The following is a 15697-nucleotide window of genomic DNA, read 5'->3' on the forward strand; positions in this document are numbered from 1 at the left end:
GTACATCCTACAGTTTATGTCTTTAGACACAAGATTAAAAGTTACAGCCACTTCAAACATCTTATGGTTTTCAATTATTACTTTGGGAAGAAAAAATGTTGTGCTACATTAGAATTTTCCTACACACATATACACGGGGGGGGGGGGGGTGCTTTGATTTTGATTGGTTTTTGGGGGGGGATTAAGGTTTGGGGGTTTTGTTTGGGTTTCTGCTTTGGTTGGTTATTTTTTTAAGCTTAATATCCTTCCAGTGGCATTCAGATGTCAAAAGAAACTGAACTCTAGATATACTTAAACCACAAGCTGTCTTAGTCATCCAACTTGCTGAACACAGCAAGAAGTATTCATCTTATAAAACACACTGGGGTTTTAAGCAGCATATTACCCGTAGTTACTGAATTTAAATAAATCATTTTAGGGTAATATATCCTATAAGATTTTAAAACTAATAGATCTTAGTCTCACACACCTTATTTTTATTCACAGATTGAAAGGTGAAAATAGGTATTTCTTCTATTTCAATTCCCAGCCCATTTCTCAACTTCAAATGAAACACTTAATGAACTGTACTAGTTGAATAAACTGACACAAAGAAAATATTCTGTGCACCTGCAAAAGAGGCCATGCTGCCAAAAGCTGGTTTAGCACTTCAGCTAACATCAGTTACAGGTGCTTATGCAGTCACTTTTCCACGGTTCAATGATTTAATTTTCTTCAAAACTTTGGCAGCTAAACTGTACAGCTTGAATATCACTTTGGCAGAATTTTATTGCTGTACTGGAGTTGCAAAGTAATTTTTTTGAGTATTTTAATTGTATTTTAAAGAATGATCACAAATCACAGCATTAGCACACATTTCTGTAACAATTAAGTATGACCGGTGTTTTACATATCTGATTTAATTTAAGAACCTTTTCTGTTTCGATGTTTCCATAGAAAGAGATGTCTTACTCTTGCAGATGTTATTATTTTCTATTCTGGTCATGGTAAACAAGGCTTAATCTTAGATTTCAAATCTTGTTCCTGACAATTTTCAATTTAAAATAGTGAAACCTCCTGAACCTGAAACTTTCTGTGAGGTTGCAAGGAGTAAGAACATAAGAGGAGCTATACTGGGTCTACCTCACCCAGTATCCTGAATCTAACAGTGGTAGCAAAGACTCAGGGAGAAAGTCTAAGAGTGTTGTATCCTACCAGTTTGCAAAAAATAACCTTTGAAATATTTCCAAATCTGTGTGGCATCTAGACAACCATATTTCAAGACACTGATGAGCCACATCCTGTGAATTTGTCTAATCCTATTATAATTCATCACTTTTTAGTGTGTTACATCAAATTTTATGGTTTAGTTGAAAGCTTCATAAGAAAATGAGCATAGGGTTGTTTTGCTTTGCAACTTGTTGAACAACAGTTATGTTTGAGTTTTTACATGGTGAGGAAATTGAATAATAACTTCTTATTGATCTAGTACCTTGAGACCTTTAGCTGAAGTCCCAATTGTTTTAACTTGAACAATTTCAAACTATCAATCAGCCAGGCTTAGCAGGCTCATTTTTTACCTGAAATACACATTTTGCCATATTGCCTCAGAGTTAATATACCACAAGTACTGTAGAGAATTATAAACAGACACACTCTCCCGTCTTACTCAACACTAGAGGGTACTGACAGAGACTGCACCAGGGTTTTGAAGTATGATTCATACTACAGCCTTTCAAAACCCTCAGCTGCAAATACTTAGCTAAGTGGGTTGGTCCTTTCCTTTTTAAAAGATACTACCCTAAAACCAGCTATGCATCATAATACAAAAATATCAACAAAACCAGCAACGTCACAAAATCCACAAAACAGACAAAATCTGAGTAAAAGCACTGACATCAAACAAAGTGTGTCAAAAAGTACCACTGATTTTTATAATGGAATTTATTCCATCATTTTAAGTCCCATTCATTACCTTCCCCAAAACCTTCCCCATGGCAATAAGAGGCTGGAAATCAACATCCCAGCTAGAGAGCTACTCAAGAAGAGTGTCTAACTTGCGATGGAAAAATATTTTTTCTCTCTAGTTAACATATTTTCATGAAGATACCCCTCTTACTCCAAAGTAAGGCATATTAAACCAAGTGCAAAGGGAATAGAGTCAGGCAGAATAATTGATGAGGAACAATCTTTGGGGAAATCAGAGACAGAAGGGCTATTAAAAAGAGAAGAGATACTTTGGTATCTATGCACATAAATTTATTACCTACCCTAGCACTAAGTTCCTGAGGACAGTGAAAGGAAGGAAATACTGGCTTGTTTTGTAAACAGGCAGCTCAAAGACAGAAAAACACATGGAAATTTTATCCACATCTGTACAGAAACCATTACTGTATTCTTCTGCTGCAATACAAAGATAAAGCAAAACTCATTTCTATGAATCAAGGACAACTAAATAAGACCAAGCTTAAGTCATGAGGTCAAAATATACCGGACTTTCCCTCTGACTGAAATGAAAAGTTATCTTCAAACCTTTAGCTTCCCTGAGAACAGAAACCATTTGTTTTAGAAATGCAAGTAGACTTGAATTCATCATCACAATTCTTTTAAAGCAGATTACACTGGATGCCACAGAGGAGAAAAATCTATCAAGTACAGCGCCATCCTCTCAACACCTATGGCAAATAGCAGAGAACAACACTTGATATCATTACTATGAGAGGAGCTCCCCAGTGCAGTGAAAGAGAATACAGCCATATTTCCTAAAGGAAATCAGCAGTATTCCCTCAAACCACAGAAAACAGCATGTTCTTCCACAATGCATTTCTTTTGAAATGTACCAATTTCAGAATGTTCGTTTTTCCAGAATCTTAGAGGAGAGAATTGTTACCTGAATGCAATACACTCCACGTACTGACAAACATCAGAATGCTCAGCCAATAAACTGATGTTGCAAGATTAGGAAGAAAAGGATGGCTTTCATGCAAGAAAATGTGTCTTTCCTACTTACTCTTGTATGCTATACATAAGGCATTAGCAATTTGATTTGGTTTATCAGATTAATAGTTTCACATTGTATGTTTCCACAGATTTTAAAAATACATAATAATGTCATTTCCTCTGTATTTAAAAACACAGTCTGCATATCTGTAGTATCTCAACTCAAACTTGAAAGAGGACTAATCAAATATATGTTGTTTAAAGTGCCCCCAAGCCTACTACAATGCTTCCACTTCAAAGAGGATGAGAAAGAAAAGAAATTCTTTCTGAGCTCTGAAGTTACACAGAAATTTGTCAACATCTGTACCCTGGAGATAACAATTTAATCTTTGTCAGGCCTATCAGGGCAGAAACTTCCAAAAATTCCTGGAAGAAACCTTCCCTTCAATTCTCTTAAACTTCAAACTAAGACACTGCCAATGAAAGCACCTCTGCTGACTAACTCAGCAACCCAAACACAAAGGGCAAATCAAAGTAAGTGTTCTAAACAAACCCATGAAGCAGAATTTAAACTAGAGAAACTCCCCAAACCACAGGAATACATTAAGCTAATTGAGTATATTCTCTGTCTGAAGCACCTTCAAGGCAATTCTGTAAGAGTGCAAAGTAACCTTTCCCAAATGTCAAAAAAACCATGGCCAGAACACCACCAACTGCATCAAAAATGGAAAATGAAAACCTTCTAGGCTACTACTCTTATTATTCGGTACTAACTAGCCCTTCTGAGGACTGAAGCATTCCCAGAAATCTGTTTTCAGGGACAAAAAAATGTTCACTGAGAAGAAACTACATTAAATGTTCAGAATCAAAAGAACTAACTGCTCAAAAGCACAAGTGCCTGCATTTAGTTTTAACTCTAACTACCATTACCATTTGTAAGCTTATTTTAGGAGACTGTAATCAGCCATTCCAACCATTATTTGCACCTAAGTCTTCCACTTGCCTAGAACACTGATCAGATGTGCAGACATGTACACATAAAAGGAGAAAATCTCAGAGATTTGCTATAAAACAGTCGTGCAAAATTTGAAATACTGAAGTAAGACCTTTCAACAGGAAAACCAAGACACTACTCTATTCAACAGCGAAAGCTTGCAAGGGGAGGAGTTATCTACTGCAGTTTACAAGAGTATTTTTTAATCCATTATCAATAACTGTTACAAGGAATTATTTCTTTATCTAATCTCAACTTTAAATGAAGTTACTAACTTACCCTAGTAAAGGTATCAATCGATTAAGAAATACCCAACAAAGTAATCTAATTGTCTCTGCTTCCAGACTGTACTCAGAAAACAGCTTCAGGACTCCTCAAACCAATTCCCAAATAAAGGGAAAAAGAATAAAAAAAACAACTGACCAAAAGAAAAAATCATGGAGATGCCCATTTCAGACCTTACTTTTTTCATACTTTAGTATTAAAAAGCAAAAAGTATTTTTGAATACTGCCTGTCTTCCTGACTACTTAACACCAAGGAGATGAGCAAGACAAAAGCAACAACTAATTTTGTGTGTACTCGACCACCATTTACCAAATGAAGCAAACAAAACACTGAGCCAGTCATGAAGGCATTTCCAACTCGGAGTGACTTGTCCACAGCACGGATCCTCCATAAATAAATTAGTGCTCTCTCCTTCCTGCCCATATGGACTGAAAAGGAAAAACAAATTGACATAATGAAAATAACTCCCCCCTTCCTGTTCCATGACCTACCATGTGGGGAAAAACAGTAGAAAACAACAGTAAACTATGAGGTGCAAAAGGAAAACAGAAGCACTACTGGCACGCTTATAGATGCACAGAAAATTAGAAGATGGTTTATGAGGGCCATAATCTCTTTCCCTGGGACGTGTATTACCTTACACTCGTCATGGGCTGAAGTCATGCAGCTACAAAGTATTCAACACACTGTGATTTCACTGTTCATTGAAGGGTTTTGTCTAAACACAGGTTTATAATTAGGAAATACGGTACAAAAAAAAGGCAGTGAAGAATTTGCAATGGTATTTGGGGTTAGAGATGTTGAAGTTTACCTCAAATACATTTTTCAAACGTACATCAGCTATTCCAGCATTTAGTTGCCTGTATCATTCTTTGAAAACTGTTGTCATGGCCACATCATTATTGTACTCTGGGTAATTCTGCTCACAAGAAACAGTAATACAAGACAAGCTCTGCTGCCATCTTAGCAACTGTCTCAATGCTCTTGTACCCACAGAAATAACAAAATCAGTAGATCAATTTCTTTCCTATTTTAAACAGCTGCCTGAACACATTAAACAGTTGTGTGCTTCACTAAATTTTGTCATATATCTTAGCAGGTGCTTCATACCATTTGTATTGTAGCATGAAATGTTTTCTTTACCTGAGCACAGATTCTGTCAAATTGGTATTTTTGCTTTTTCACTATTAAAAGACACTGCCAGCAACAGCACCTGATAATCCAGTGATGTGGGGCAGGGAGGGAGGCACTTAAATCTGTTTGCACCTCACCTCATTTTATGGACACAGAAGATACTGTGTCCACAAACTCTTGAAATCTTCCTGCATTTTTCTTAAATTAAATATAAGAACCCACAATTGCACCTGTTGGGGAACAGAGTTAGCTTTAAAACTAGAGCAGTGTTTATTTCAGGGAAAAGAAAACAAATAGCTGAATAATTTCCTGAACTGTTTTAAGGAGATACATACTGAGAAAGTAATTTGATATCAAGTAAATTAAGCTTACTTTTTTGCTCTAAAATTTTGCCAAAATATGAAAGCAATGTAAAATATAAGGTTATTTTAGTTTTCGAGTCAAATATAAGACTGTTTTTATTCTGGCTCACTTTCAGAGTTACAGATGATAAAGGTAAAAGTAAAGGGTAACCAACTACATCATGAAAAATCTATCATTTCAAACAGTCAAGCTGATCAGTATTCTAGACTAACAAACACAAAAACACCCTCAAAGAAGTTACCGTACAATAAAAATATCAAAAAGTAAAATTATTGCCATCACTATCTAAACAGGAAGGGGTTTAAGATTTGGTATAATAAACAATTAACCTAACTAGGTCACACATACAATTTATAAAAGACAGAAATGTTTTAAGCCAGTGGCAATTCTCACACATCTGACAAGGGCAGTGTTTAGTTTCACGTGATTATTAAGCACCACGCACTAAGTATTTCATAAGCAGATCATTAGCCAGACATTGTTTCTACATAAAACCATGGATCTGATTTCATAAAATATTAAAAAATCCAACAGAAATTAACAGGCAATATTGTTCCACAATCTGACAATTCATATAACCATGAACTCCCTGCATTTCCCTCCTAAAAGCATTCTGGAAAAATATTTGGAAAGGTAAGTACATGACAGTTCTTGAAGCACAGCTCTACCGTGGAAAGCAACACTTTCTTCCTACATTTATATTCAATCATATCCTTGCTCCCAAAATAAGAACAGCTTTATAAATTAATATTATTTATTTCTGCTAGCAAGTGGGAGTCAATTCAATAATTAGACAGGAAGCCAGACTACTGTGGTTCATGCATCAATGATATTGATGCAACCAAATTGTCTTTCTATTTCTTCATTTACTTTTCAATTTGCCTCTTAATGGAAACAGCCACATAATTTAAGGACCAGGAACTTGTACATGAAAGACAAAGGCAAAAATTAAGTCCAAAGATTTGTAAACCATGATGTAAAATCCAGAAGAGAAAACCGGTACATTTCAGAGTACAAACTAAGTTACAGGACTTACAGGTAGAAAATCTTTCACTTACCCTGTAAAATAAACCAGTCTGAAACGGAACTGATGAGACAAACCCACTACATTTATGATCTCCTCTTTTAAGAAGCAAGCACCATTTTAACTTCAAATATATAGTATTGCACTGAAAACAAAACAGAACCCTGACGGTTTCTTTCCACATTATATTTCATCTCCTTTGTGCTCTACAGTAGGATTTCATAGGTACTCGGACATTAACTATGTGGTAGCTTACTGATTAGCTCAGAAGCTTGAGCACCTAACTGCTTTACATAAAATTGTCTGAAGTTGAAGTACTCTCTCCAACTCTCAACTTACTTAACAACAGTACTCAAGACAAACCACTTTTTTTTTAAATAGTGCTCAGAGGTATTTGAAGAACAATCTCTACTTTCTGAAACAAGCTAAAATGTGGTAACAGCGCAATTTAAAAATATGCAATAAATGAAGTGGCAAAACTTTTAACCAGTGCACCTTGACCTACGAGCTATTCTTTACCTCATGCATACCAAAAAGCACAGACAAATACATACAAGTTATGTCAATAAGTCATGTCTTGCCTCAAGATTTTTAGTGATGAGAAATTCCTGTGTGTAATTAAACACAGAAAAAGATTTTTCTGCTTTAGAATATTGAAATAAACCAGACACAATCCATTAACACAAATTTTACTCTAAAAATTCTCATGCAGCTTGAATTTTAGAATTTTCTACAACAGGCATAAAAACGAGCACAGACTTCAGTTAGAAGTTACACAGCTTCATCCAGTGAACTTCAGTTGAAATTTTATTTTACCTCACTGCTTTAATTAATTAGCCTTTTCCTTTAAAAATGTAATTAAAATAGACAAGTGAACATTCCATTTCTCAAGTTGTAATCAGACTACTCCATGAGAGTAGCACAACTAGAGATGGTACTTCTACCCTTCCCCCAGCTGTTTACACTCAGATTTTATGGCACAGCATTTGGAGACGTCCAGCAGCCCTCAGGAACACGCAGGGAGCTGGGCAACGGGCACTGACAGGATGCAGAGCAGCCTCACCTGAGCATTATTCATTTGCTTTACAGGCAGACAGTCACAGCATCCACCTTCAATCTGGTTTTGAAAGCTTCTGTATCCAGTACTTAGGTGATAGCCTACTCTCAATCCAAGAAAGTTTTTCAAACTGCTTTGTGTGCAACATACAAGACTCCAGCTGTTTATAACTGGAAACCAGCCTGAACTTCTGACTGTCCAAGAACACTCAAACAACACAGGGCACCAGAGCTGCAGCAGTTCATGCAGTACCCTGTGATGTAAGAGGGAACTAAGCAGCAGTCTTTCCTAATCACAGTCTGCTCACTTGAAAGCCAGAAAGGCAAACGGGCCCAGTTGTGCAACGTCTTCAAAGGCAAAGAGCTGAATGGTTTGCAACCACCATATCCCTCTTCCCACCTCCCACACCCAAAACAGGACACTCAGACAACCAGTAAAAGTACTTGCACACAGCAGTTTTACACTCACTGAGCCCAGGATCCTCAAAAAAAAAAAAAAAAAAAAAAAAAAAAGCAAAAAGCTGGGCTGGTTTTTTTTTTCAATGACTGTGAAATTTGAAAATACTTAGCAAAGGTTTCATCTTATGTGCTCTCAGAACACTATGATGGATAGTCAGCAATTGCTGGCCCAGCACAGGACATTCCCAAGAGTCACACTGTGTGCCAAAGAGAGTTGTCTAAATGCTTCTTGAACTCTGCCAGGCGTGGTGCTGGGGAACTTATTGAAGTTCCCAACCACCCTCTGGTTGGAGAACCATTTTCTAATATTCAACTTAAACTTTCCCTGACTCAGCTTTATGTCATTCCCTCGGGTCTTGTCACTGACCACCAGAGAGATCAGTGCCTGGCCCTCCATGTCCCCTCACAAAGAAGCTTCAGACCACAATGAGGTCTCCCTCAGCCTCCCCTTTTCCAGGCTGAACAGACCAAGTGACCTCAGACACTGCCCACATGGCATCCCCTCCAGGCCCCTCACTGAGCTACAAGGCAAACAGTGGGATGCTAAAAAAAAATATAAACCTTAAATATATAAAATCAGATTACAGACATACACAGAAAAAGAAAAATGAAAGAAAAAAACATGCAAGATATACATACCCAGTTTTAGGGCAGAAGGAGTCACTTCAATCTCACCAATGGGCTGAAAGGCAGCCAGCTGAGTTGCGACCTCCGCCTCAAAGGAGTCTGGGCTATTTCTGTCTGTCAAATTCCCATTGGTGCCATCAGTCTTACGGGGAGTTTCTTGTTCGTCATAAATGGCAATCAGCTATCAAAACAAAAGATAATGTAGTTTGTATTTTGTATATTTAAAGTATTTCCAAACTTCACTCCTTAAAAAAAAAACCACCAAAACTTATACTTCCTTTAAAGTACAAAAGTAATGATCTTATTTCAGAACAACTAACAACAAACACATAGATTCCAGAAAGCACAGATATTTGTGTTTAGATATATTGACTTCAATATGACTTAAGTATATGCTTCAGCACTGCCCTGTGCTGACACACAGTTCTCAGAGTTAGTATGCTACCATTAGTGAGCATTTTACATTATTACAAAACACTTAGGGATGAGCATGTTTAAAAACACAGAACAGCATTTAATTCTTGGGGGTAGAGGGTGTAATTAAGTCTAAAAAATTTTAGTGCTACTGAGTGACATGCTGCACAAAGGTAACACAACCACAGAAGCTGCACTGAGGGAGCAGATGCCTGTTTTATTTGTAAGAACATAATAACTATATTCCAAGGACAAGATCCATCCAGCCCAATGACAGAGCATGAGGCCTCTCTAGCTGTCCAATCTGTCTCTCTCTAAGGATAAAAGTTGCTTGGTCCAGCACAGCACACATACACCCAGCACTTCTCTACCCACCACCTATCTGTCCCTTCTTCCCATCCTGCCCTGAAAGCCTGAACCGGGTACACGTTTCTGAAAACTGTCGCTCAGTCACTGGCTCTTACACCACTCCAGTCACATGGGAAGGCTCCAAAGTCTGCTGTCTAAGGTCATGCCAACGTGGCCATGAAAATGATAAAAAAACCACCAGAAAAAAAAAAAAAAGCCAATTTGCCTCTGTTAACCGGGACTTTCACAAAGATCGTCCTTTTGGTCTCTATTAATTTAAAGTGATCAGACAGTGGTTATGCAGCCTCATCAAGAAGTGACTCATACACATGTGGCTGGGTGTAAATTGTATTAAAGTTCCAGGAAAACAGTTAAGCAGGTTACAAGACAAACCTGGGAAAACAAACCAAAATACGATTAAAATGGAATAGAAGACATGATATTTTCAACTCTGGGACACTTGGCACTCCAGAGTCCTCTCCAAAAGCAGAGGAGGTAAAAGCAGCAGTTCAAGTGTTTTACCTACCCCATCACCTGACATGACATAGTTCTTGTGCCATTTAAATGGCAAACACTTTGCCTAAGGTGCTAATTTATTTTACTTTTTCTGAACTCCTTCAGATTATCCTACTGTTTTCCCAGCTAATCTTGAAAAATACAACACACTCAACTGGTTAGGCGACATCAAGATATACACAGAAACAAATTTAAAGGATTGATTTACTACTTTTCCTCTCTCTCGGTGTTATTTTAAGGTATGCATATGCCCTCTCTTATAAAAATATTAGTACATCAAATCTCCTCTGACACTTCCAAGAAGTGTCAACAATTATATCCTATGAAAAACAGCATACTGAAACAAACGTTTAAACAAACTCATTTGCCCAAGGGAAGAAATGAATGTATGAAGGAAAAGGAAAGAAAAATCCTGAAGTGCTTCTAAAAGGAAGAAACTGACATTTTCAGGTCTTCCACTCATTTATAATTTGGTTGCTAGAAATGTGTCAGCTCATATTCACCAAGGCACATTTCAGAGACACACAAAACCCTTTAAATAATTAGGTAGAAAACTTGCGCTTTTTCCATGTGGAGCCTGTTTCCTTTCCATGGCCACACAACTAAGTTTTTACAACACACAATTTGTTTTTTACTTGTCCAAAGCATACAGAAAAGATTCACTCCAACAACAAGGACAACCCTCTTTGTAGTTTATTCCTGCACAACATGTGAAGTACCCAAGTGTTCACACTGCATTCGTTATGTTCCAAAATTACATATAGCCGAAAAGGCTGACTGAGATCCAGATATGAACAGATCACAGCAATTTTCTCCAGTACCAAGAAACAAATCAAACCCCCATCTTATTGTATCTTTTATTTGTTTCTAAAATCACTATTCATGTTCCTGCTATTATGGCAGCTCATCCTGATTCAGTGAGTTCCACCACCACTGTACACCAAAAGGTTTGCTTTCTCAGTCTCACTTTCGCTGTGGAAATTTAATTTCTGCAAAAGAGGCTTTACTAATGAAGAGGAAATTGGAGATTGTGTAGGACTGTGGCACTGAAAGCACTTAGGTAATAGCAGGATACAAAGTTCATTTGAGCATCCACAATGTAGAATGGAATAAATGGAACTCAGTTGTGATTTGATGGGAACAACTGAATTCCTCAACCAAATGAAGCTGAATTTCCCCTTGGTTTCACACTACAGAAACCTTATTAAATGCTGTATTACTTTGGGGCATTCTACACTTATTGCCTCGGGATGTTGCAGAGGTGAAAAGTAGGAACTGGTTAAAAAAAAAAATCAGACAAAGTCATGGAAAACACCAGGAAGAACAGTTAAATAGGTAAATTCAAGCACTACCTCAGTCTCAGAAACCTCCAAAATATGTAGTAGTACAAACCAGAAGGGCAAACCAGCACAAACCGATGCTATAATTACTCTACTTCTATGTGCTTTCTGCAAGTATTTTCTACTGTTCACAGGCAGAGACTAGGGCAGCAGCCATGTACTATCACATACTGTGGTTTCAAAGCACCACACCTTTCCTTAGTCCTCTAAAGCTCAAATGAACCTTGTGCAGAAATAAAAATACAGAATTATTTTAACAGGCAAGTCAGTTCACAGACTCCTAATGCTGCCAGACGTGGTGGGCACCTTACCTACCTGCCGGCCCCCAGAGGCCAACCGCGTCGTGGCCACCGCGCAACCATTTCCCTGCATTCCCAGCAAGCCTGCTCCTCACCATGGTCACCTGCCACTTCCCCAGGGTGGGTGACCACGTCCCCACAGGTCCTTTTGAACGACCCCTCCGTGCAGGGACACGGGTGGGCAGGCTCTGCCACTGAGGGCTGAGGGAGTCCTGCATTCAGAGGCGCTGCCCCGCACGAGGCCAAGGGCATCAGTGGTGCCCATCCCACCTACAGAGGGGCCCAGGTTAAAATAAAGTTTTGACTGCAAGGACAATATCCTCATGTTACCAAGGGTCCCTAAAGCACCTTCCGTAGCACTGGGTGACACTGCCCAGGAGCTGAGGTTACCAGTCAAATGCCTTCCTCAACACCTGCTCAGAAATGAGCTGGGTTCAGGAAGGGTGAGGGGCAGAAATCACGGCGGATAGAGCCCCCAGGTCTTCTCCTTATATGGCAGAATTACAGACAAGTGATTCCATGCTTCTGTCAGCTCTGCCCCTTGATGCACTTGCCACTCCTGGTCACTAGTCAAGAAGGTTCAGCACATGGAGACACGCTGGCTCCTCTCCTCCCACCTCCTGCAGCAGAGGCACGAGAAGAGATGACAACACTACGCCCCTTCCCAACTGTACCCACACCAGCACTCTATTTCCACACTCCGAGCCTGAGCAGACAGGACACAGCTGCAAGCCAACACCTGCAATACAGCCTGGCCTGGCAAACAGCTGGAAGAAGATTCCACCTGAGCCAGACCGCATAGGCACAACACCCGCCTCTGAAAATAGGAAGCCTCCTACTGCTGACATTCTGTGAGTGACTTCCGAGAGAAATCCACAGTTCCTTAGTCTACACCCAGGCACTATTTTGACAGATTAAAAAACAAGGAAAATCTACTTCTTTGCACTATGGAACACACCAGTAATTAAGTAACATGATCTGAACTCCCATTTTTGACAGTGTGGAAAGGAGTTGCTACAGTACTGCCTGTGGAGGTAGCAAAGATGTGATGCCTTTCCTCTCCAGTGAAATAAACAGCCTTTTATTTTCTAAAATGTTTATTTGGGAGAGAACTCCTCAGGACCATAGTTGCAGCAGCATCTTATCAGTAGCAATTCTAACACAAATACACTGCTAATCAATCAAAGTATTATAAATATCTGCTTCAGCCTTTCAAAGGGAATTAATACAAATAAGGTTTTGTGAATAAACTACTCAAAAATAATTCTCATAACTGACTTCTCATTTCCAGTACGGAAAATTCTTTAATTGGAACAGACTGCCAAAATCTTCTGATTGAAAAGAATTTCAGGATGCATTAAGAAATCCCCACAAACATATCAATAAAACAACACCAGACCTTGCAACACTAGTTAATTCTTTACCAGTTCAATATTTACAAATATTGACAATTCAGTGGGTCAGCTGACTGGGGCTTCTTAACACATCAAAATATTACCACTGACATTTTTCAATTGAGCAATTTTTACAATTTTGTACACTTGCCGTAGTCAGGCATTGCTTTTTTAAAGGTTGTTTAAAGAACATGAATGTTTACTGTGAAAGATATATATGCATTTCTGTATAGGTGAAATGGTTCCACAACCATTATTATTGTTCTTCCAATATCTATTAAATCCTACTAGTTACATAGAAAAATCAATAAATTATCAAAATTTAGTACTTATCCTTCATTTTTGATTACTGAACTCTCTCTATCAATACTGACATAGTCACAACACAAGGCAACAATAACAAACACTTCTATTTTATTTGCATTTTTGGTGGTACCTTATTACAAGGCACTGTGATACAGCGAACTTTTAACTTCCATATTCCATAGGGTATGTTGCCCTATGGCACAGTTCTTCTAATACTTTACTGATATTTCAGCTGCAAAGCTTGCAGGAAAGTAAAACAAGATTACGTACAAGTTATGTGACTCCATTCCCCAACACGCTCATTGGATTAAGATGCAGCGAAGGGCAGACGCTGCAGCCGTGCCTCCCTGGGCTTGGGGAGAGACAAGAGGCAGCTAAAGAAATCCTTCCAAATTCATACTGCAACAGGTTTTTTTCAGTCATTGCTAATTAATCTTAAACATAACTTCATGGAGTTTCAGAATTCTAAAGAAAAACATCCTCACCTTTGAACAAACAGCGATTTAAGGCACTTGTTTGTTGAGTCAGAAACAGCTGATTTTACACTGCCCTATACACCATTTTAAATAAAAGGTTTCATAATTATTTCTCTTCAAACTACACTTTTGACAACTAGATTATGGTTAATAAGGTTAAAACCTGTATATTTTACTAGCTTTTCTGTACTAAATTAGAAAATAGACATCACTACTTCCCATCTGACCCCAAACACCAGGCATTTACATGAAGTACTAAGGAAGAAATGGGAAAATACAAGCTTGTTTGCAATTAAATTAATCAGCTTTCAATTACTGTCAGGATAAAATCACTAAGAGAAGTTCTCAGTCATAGGCTAGCATTGGTACATGGTTGAAAAGATGCAATTTTCAACAGCTGAAATTATATACTCAAAAACACAAAAAGCAATTAAATGCTCAACTTCCATTAAATTCTTCATTCAAGTTGGATGGAAATTTTTCCTTTTAATTTTTTTTCCACATTCACTTTACCTAGATTCTTGTTTCACTTAGGGACAACTGGAGGCAGTAAAATTGTGGATTTATTCCAGACATGTTTGTTACCTGTTCAAATACTCTCTGTCCATGATTCCAAATGCCCATTTAGGAAAAAAAGATTTTTTTTTTTTAACCATATCTTTACTTCTGATGGCCAGTGCTCCTGTGAAGGCGGTTCTCAGCTGCTCATAAAATAATGTGGCTAAAAATTCCTCCCTTTTTTGTGTTCATTAGTAAAAGACTTTTCACGGAAAGCACCTGAATTTTAACAAAGAGCTGTCAGGAGGAGTGAATGAAAAGCTCAGTGACTATTTCATTGAGCTTCATGGCATAAGGAGAAGAGATGGCTTAAGCTACAGCAGAAACTGATGTTCACCACAGGACCACATTACCTTGTTCTCTGGTCCCTCAATTTGGGATCTGTAGGACTAATCTTGCGTTTATGCCTACACATACGTAACAAAGAGATACAAAAATGCACACTGTCTCTGTATGTGACACACTGATACCAGAACACAGCAATGTTCAAAATAACATTTAAAAATAATTTTAAAAATCAGAACTTCAATGACTTCTACTTTTAACTTACATCCACAAGGGGACAAGAAGACTTTACATTGAGGCAAGAAGACTGAGAGTAAAGTGTACCACATGTTGAACCAAATAAAGAAGAAGTAATCACAAAGACACAGTGAAAGTTGCTCGAGAATTCCACAAACGAATTAATGTAAAATTAGATTTTATATATTACTTATGAAAGAATCCTGTTCAAATGGTTAAAAGATGAAAGCCTGGTAACAGTGCAACACAGAACTAAGGTAATTAGGGTATCTCAAAATGGATGAAAGCATTATTTAATTTTTCAATTTCAAACTTTCCTGGAGCTCTACAACCTTTCTTCAATATTCTTTCAAGGTATTCTTCTGGTATATACTGATGAGTGTTTGAAATGGTATTCTTGCACAATAGTATGCCTTGGAATTCCTTAAACTTAAAATAAAGGCTGTCAAGGAAAAATACCAATATACACACCATATGGCAAGCCTTCCTTCACACCTACACATGAAAACAAATTACAGATATATTACATGAAAGCTATGGTGATTAGCTCATCTTGTTTACCTACATGCCAAAACGACATACACCCAAGTGTCTTCCAAAGACCACCTGACACTTTTCCTATCCTTGTTATTCAGACTTTTTTGCTGTCCAAAAGCAGCCAA

At 37.9% G+C, this 15697-nt stretch overlaps 1 protein-coding gene across 2 annotated transcripts in view; it reads right to left on the bottom strand.

The window, feature by feature from the left end:
* The window catches only part of PARD3B (par-3 family cell polarity regulator beta), a 393257-nt gene that overhangs the window by 264890 nt on the left and 112670 nt on the right, over positions 1 to 15697 (bottom strand). For both annotated transcript variants that reach the window (XM_066189749.1, XM_066189748.1), the window contains exon 3: positions 8875 to 9043. In XM_066189749.1, the coding sequence (XP_066045846.1) occupies positions 8875 to 9043 (169 nt within the window). The remainder of the gene's footprint in view (positions 1 to 8874; positions 9044 to 15697) is intronic.

Source organism: Chamaea fasciata, unplaced genomic scaffold (assembly GCF_029207755.1).
Source record: "Chamaea fasciata isolate MVZ Bird 193981 ecotype frontalis unplaced genomic scaffold, bChaFas1.0.hap1 SCAF_8, whole genome shotgun sequence".
NCBI lineage: Eukaryota > Metazoa > Chordata > Aves > Passeriformes > Sylviidae > Chamaea > Chamaea fasciata.